The sequence below is a fragment of the Salvelinus namaycush genome, chromosome 39 (assembly GCF_016432855.1).
Source record: "Salvelinus namaycush isolate Seneca chromosome 39, SaNama_1.0, whole genome shotgun sequence".
NCBI lineage: Eukaryota > Metazoa > Chordata > Actinopteri > Salmoniformes > Salmonidae > Salvelinus > Salvelinus namaycush.
The window spans coordinates 12012310-12018309 of NC_052345.1; the positions used below are offsets into that span (position 1 = coordinate 12012310).

General features: G+C 44.0%; 1 protein-coding gene across 1 annotated transcript in view; it reads right to left on the minus strand.

Moving 5' to 3' along the window:
* Positions 1-6000, minus strand: part of LOC120032682 (myosin-10-like) — a gene marked incomplete at its 5' end in the record, with an annotated part of 31655 nt that overhangs the window by 9064 nt on the left and 16591 nt on the right. Inside the window, 7 exons of the mRNA XM_038978878.1 lie at positions 41-202; positions 477-689; positions 1103-1315; positions 1557-1805; positions 4268-4420; positions 4779-4883; positions 5019-5225. Coding sequence (XP_038834806.1) covers positions 41-202; positions 477-689; positions 1103-1315; positions 1557-1805; positions 4268-4420; positions 4779-4883; positions 5019-5225 — 1302 coding nt within the window. The remainder of the gene's footprint in view (positions 1-40; positions 203-476; positions 690-1102; positions 1316-1556; positions 1806-4267; positions 4421-4778; positions 4884-5018; positions 5226-6000) is intronic.

The window sequence follows — 6000 nt, forward strand, 5'->3', positions numbered from 1 at the left end:
AGAATGAACAAGCAAACCCAAATCCTGTACGAAGTCTCACCTGTAGTTTTCTGAGCTGTTTGATGGCTTCATCTCTGGCCTTGTTGGATGCTTCTATTTGCCCCTCCAGGTCCTTGAGGTCCATCTCCAGCTTCTTCTTAGCTGCCACGGCCAGGGCTCTCTGCTTCCTCTCATCCTCCAGCTCTGCCTCCATCTCACGAACCTTGGGTCAGACAACAAGATATTACAGAGGGTTGAAAACGCCAAGTAAGTGATGAAACCTAGTGAAGTTTGGGTTCTAGCTTGCTCGGATGCAATAACGGTTAGGGTGAAGATGGATGGAAAGTACATAATGAGTCCATAAGTTAAAGTTTTTGACCATATAATAATATGGTGATTATTTTCTCCGAACCGTTGGCCTAGCTAAATCACCTGAGTTTCTATTAGAGGTCTGAATGTTACTCCCCACAAATGGTCCTCTCAGCTTGTCTCTGTACCTGTTTGACCAGCGTCCTCTTCTTCTCCTCGTTCTGTTCGTCTCTGGCCTGCAGGTCCCTGTCGAACTGGGCCTTCATGGCCTGCATGTTGACCTCCAGACGCAGCTTGCCGTCCTCTGTGGCCTGCAGCTCGTCCTCCAGCTCCTCCAGCTGGGTCCTCATCTCCTCCACCTGCTGCTCCAGGGTGCGCTTCGATTTCTCCAGCTCATGGACCTACACACAGTGGGACGTAGAGAGACTGTTAGCAGCAACATCTCTTTTCTGAGTCAAAAACTGTCATAAGGAAGCAATCCCATAGGATTAGTCAAACAAATTCTCACACAAAGCAAAATTCTGAGGTGGGTGGACAGCGTTCTTTCAAAATTAAGTAATTTACAGATGGCTTCATGTGTGTAAGGTCTCCAACAACGTTTAGGAACCACCACCAGCTCCTGTAACACAGGCATTCTCACTCATTCTGTGGTGGGTGGATTGGTGGCCATATTGGAAGAAAACATACCAAAACCTGTACATTTTGGTTCTATCAATCCTCATTGGATGAGCCTAGCCAGGTCAAGGCTTAGGACTGGGTTGCATAAGGTATTTGAGAACCTTCAGCTCCTGTACGGGGAGTTTAAACTACGTACGCTCTTGCCCACGTCGTCCTTGGAGCTCATCAGGTCCTCCATCTCAGTCCTCAGCTGCTTGTTGAGCCTCTCAAACTCCTCCTTGGCCTCCAGGGCCTCGTCCAGAGCCCGGGCCATAGACAGAGCCTTGGTCTCCTTCTCCCTGGCCTCAGCCTCGGCCTTGTCACGCTCCTCAGCATAGCGGGTAGAGATGGTCTTCTCCTCAGCCAGGAGCTAACATAGAGGGAGAAGATAATGATGAAGAAGGATGGCAAGCAATGTCTTACTGGTAAGTTATGTTAATGAAGGCAATCATTGGAATAAAGAAATCACAAAAACTCTGCCATTTCTTCATTAATGGCAGGTCTACTTTTATTTTGCAGAGAGGGGAGAAGGAGATAAGCAAAGGTGAGTGGCGGGAGAAAAGGAAGCGAGATAGAGGAAAGGATAGAGACAAATGGAGATGATACGATACCTGGTCGAACTTCTTCTGCTTCTTCTCCAGGTTCGAGACGATGGTCCTCTGGTGGTCCAGGTCCACCATGAGGTCGTCCAGCTCCTGCTGCAGGCGGGTCTTGGTCTTTTCCATCTTATCGAAGGCGGAGGCTTTTTCCTCCAGCCGCTGGCTGGTCAACTCCATGTCCTTCTGTAGCTTCCTCTTCACCTCCTCCAGAGACTCCAGGGTCCCCACGTCCTCATCCAGCTTCTTCCTAGACTCAAACAGCTAGATAGAGAAGACAATGGTTTTCATATTATATTTTTTTTCTATGGTTCTTACATGAGGAAATGAGATTCACAGCTTTGTGAGTGAGCATTTGATATACAGAAAATGACAGTGGTCTTTAAAAGAACACATTACTGATCTTAGTGTTGGGGAAGAGCTACTATGAAAATATATTTTACCAAGCTACCAAATACTTCACATTGAAAGAATTTAAGCTACGTTAAAGCTACCCTTAAGACAAATATAGTTTCCTTAACTAAAGTGACTTTAAAAAAGTACAGTGCCTTGCAAAAGTATTCACCCCCTTTGGCGTTTTTCCTTGTTGCATTACAACCTGTAATTTAAATAGATTTTTATTTGGATTTCATGTAATGGACATACACAAAATAGTCAAAATTGGTGAAGTAAAAAAAAAAAACGGAAAAAGTGGTGCGTGCATATGTATTCCCCCACTTTGCTATGAAGCCCCTAAATAAGATCTGGTGTAACCAATTACCTTCAGAAGTCACATATTGAGTTAAATAAAGTCCACCTGTGTGCAATCTAAGTGTCACATGATCTCAGTATATATACACCTGTTCTGAAAGGCCCCAGAGTCTGCAGCACCACTAAGCAAGGTGCACCACCAAGCAAGCGGCACCATGAAGACCAAGGAGCTCTCCAAACAGGTCAGGGACAAAGTTGTGGGGAAGTACAGATCAGGGTTGGGTTATAACAAAATATCAGAAACTTTGAACATCCCACAGAGCACCATTAAATCCATTATTAAAAAATAGAAATATATGGCACCACAACAAACCTGCCACCCACCAAAACCCACAGACCAGGCAAGGAGGGCATTAATCAGAGAGGCAACAAAGAGACCAAAGACAACCCTGAAAGGAACTGCAAAAGCTCCACAGCGGAGATTGGAGTATCTGTCCATAGGACCACTTTAAGCCGTACACTCCACGGAGCTGGGCTTTACGGAAGAGTGGCCAGAAAAAAAGCCATTGCTTTTTGGCCATCAGGAAAACGCTATGTCTGGCACATACCTAACACCTCTCATCACCCCGAGAACACCATCCCAACAGTGAAGCATGGTGGTGGCAGCATCATGCTGTGGGGATATTTTTTATTGGCAGGAACTGGGAAACTGGTCAGAATTTAAGGAATGATGGATGGCGCTAAATACAGGAAAATTGTCTAGTCAAAGCCCAAACCTCAATCCAATTGAGAATCTGTGGTATGACTTAAAGATTGCTGTACACCAGCAGGAACCCATCCAACTTGAAGGAGCTGGAGCAGTTTTGCCTTGAAGAATGAGCAAAATCCCAGTGAGACTTGCAGCTGTAATTGCTGCAAAGGTGGCTCTACAACAGTATTGACTTTGGGGGGGTTATTAGTTATGCACGCTCAAGTTTTGTGCTTTTTTTGTCTTATTTCTTGTTTGTTTCACAATAAAAAATATGTTGCATCTTCAAAGTGGTAGGCATGTTGTGTAAATCAAATGATACAAACCCCCCAAAAATCTATTTTAATTCCAGGTTGTAAGGCAACAAAATAGGAAAAATGCCAAGGGGGTGAATACTTTCGCAAGGCACTGTAAGTAGTTACAGTACCTGAAGACTGTAGTTCACTATGTGAAGGAACATTTTATGTTTGTGCTTTTCTAAATACCAATTCGACTGGGTTCATGCAAGTGACTGATTCATTGTGCCTGGGAGGAACCCTCACTATCAGTATCTGCAATTTGGCAGTACGCCCAGAACATTGTTTTCAGACCGGAAAGGGATATCTCAGTTTCAAGGTCTCAGCTTGGAGAGAAGAAGCCTTGTGAGGTATTGGTCTGTCACATGCATGAACCAAACGTTAATGATGAATTCATTATGAATAAGCTAAATCATGCAAATATAACTTGTCTGTGTAAGCTGTATATAAGAGGTCTAACGGGACTGCCCCGACAGAGCTCACTTCAGACCGGTACTTTAGTTTGACTGTGATCTATCCAGCATGCTGTTAATAAAGAATGTTAATTTAAAATTGACTTCAGGTGTCCCTGGTGGTAATTTCCATGACAACTACATCCAAACTACTTTTTGCAAGAATAGATCACTTTGGGGTCATATGTTAACAGAATGTGTTATTTAGCCTATTAAACAAAAACAATGTTCCAAGAGGAGAATTAGGCAGGTCTGATGCTGAAAAATAAAAACATGTATTGCCTAACTACTGACAACACTACGTAGATTTGAATTTAGTTCAACTACCACCAAGCTACTGCAAAATGTAGTTAATTTACTAGTAGAACTACATGCAGTTTACTTCTCCCCAACACTGTATTCAACTTATACCCAATACCTATTTCGTGAGTAAGGAATCTATCTACCACAACCTGTAGTAAATATCAACGGTGGGTGTTCACAGCTGGAAACCCTGTCCTATTGGCAGTGAAAAATTAAGAATGCCAGTGGTGTCCATACCTGAGCCTGCAGCGTGGCCAGTTGTTTCTCCAGGTTCCTGCGGGCCTCCTCGTCCTCCTCCTGCTGCTCCTGCAGGGTGCTCTTGTCCTCCTCCAGCTGACGGATACGAGAGCTCAGGTTCAGCTTCTGACGAGTCTCCTCCTGGAGCAGCTCCTACACACAATCACACACACACACACACACACACACAACACACACACACACACACACACACACACACACACACACACACACACACACACACACACACACACACACACACACACACACACACACACAAAAGACGCAAAGACCCAAAAGTAGTTAACCACCACTTACAATAAGACTTGTTGGATGGAGACAATGATATGAAGTTGTTTTTACAGCAGATTGGCATTAGCTAGAAGTGTCTCCAATAATGAAGCGTCACCAAAGGACATTTGCTTCCAAAGCATATTACAATACCTCCAACTTCGATTTCAACTATTAGAGCATGTAATAGCTTGGTGACGTATAAGGAGTCTCTGCTCACCTGTGTGTCCTGTAACGCACTCTCCAGGCCTGCTGAATCCTTGGCCAGCTTGATTCCCTTCTTCTCAGCGTCCTCCAACAGGGCGGAGACAGTGTCCAGTTCCGTCTACAGACAAAGGTCTATAAATATCTCTTCATATTCACATTAAACATATTCACTCCCATTTTGAGAAACCAATTGACTTCAACACATAGTGATGACGACAGACAGACAGCGTGGTCCGTTGACTTGCCCTCTAACCTGTAGTTTGTGTGTGCGGTCGGCCAGTTCTACTTTAGCCCTCTCTCCCTCGGTGGCTCGGGCCATGAACTCCTGCAGCTGAGCCTCCATCTTCTTCCTCTTGTGTTCTGACTCTGTCTTGGCCTGCTGAAGCCCCTTCACCTCGCTCACCAGCTCCTTGTTGTCACTCTCCAGGGTACACTTGTTCTTCTCCAGGTTGGACTTGAACTGCAGCGGAAAGAAGGGTGAGAGGGGTTGTGGTATACATTGGGAAGATGAGAGAATTTTACAGAGGATAGGCCTGTCCTCTTGGCCTGCTTAGCAAAGATGTGATAGTGTAGTGTTACTACTGTATGAGATGACGTTATGTTGACAGGTCTATTTTCTCAGGTGGCGACCAATGATTTATATACACATTAGATGACTGACTGTGTTGAAGCCACCGTGCCTCCATCTTGGGAGTGTAAAAAAACATTTTAGAAGCCATAGAAATGCATTTATTCATGTCTACATTCGTTTTTGCCACGTGTATTCTATTAGAAACACCTTAATGCATACAATTACATTATATTGTGAGCTAAACATACGTTTTTTAAATTAAAATAAAATATAAAAACACAGTTTACTTTTTAGAGATTACTAATGTTACTGTCCCCATGACAACACATACTTAAATACATGTCAATTTGTCCTTGTCCCATTTAATTGAAATACTGTAGAATTCCATTCATTCCTATGGAGGACTGCTCCTACTGGGGAGTCCCAATATGGCCGACCAGTGGCTTCAAAGCCTCTCAATGGCCAATACATAGCATCAGCAATCCAGGGTTTATATACATTGTTGGAGGAGATCTACCCTCTTGACCTGCTAAACATGTGTAGTGCTACTACTGTATAACGACATTATGGTTGGCAGGTGTCATGTCTGATGGTGGACCTAGCCTCTAGGCCTGCTAAACATGTAATGAGACATGTTACTAGATGATTGACAGGTGTATTGTCT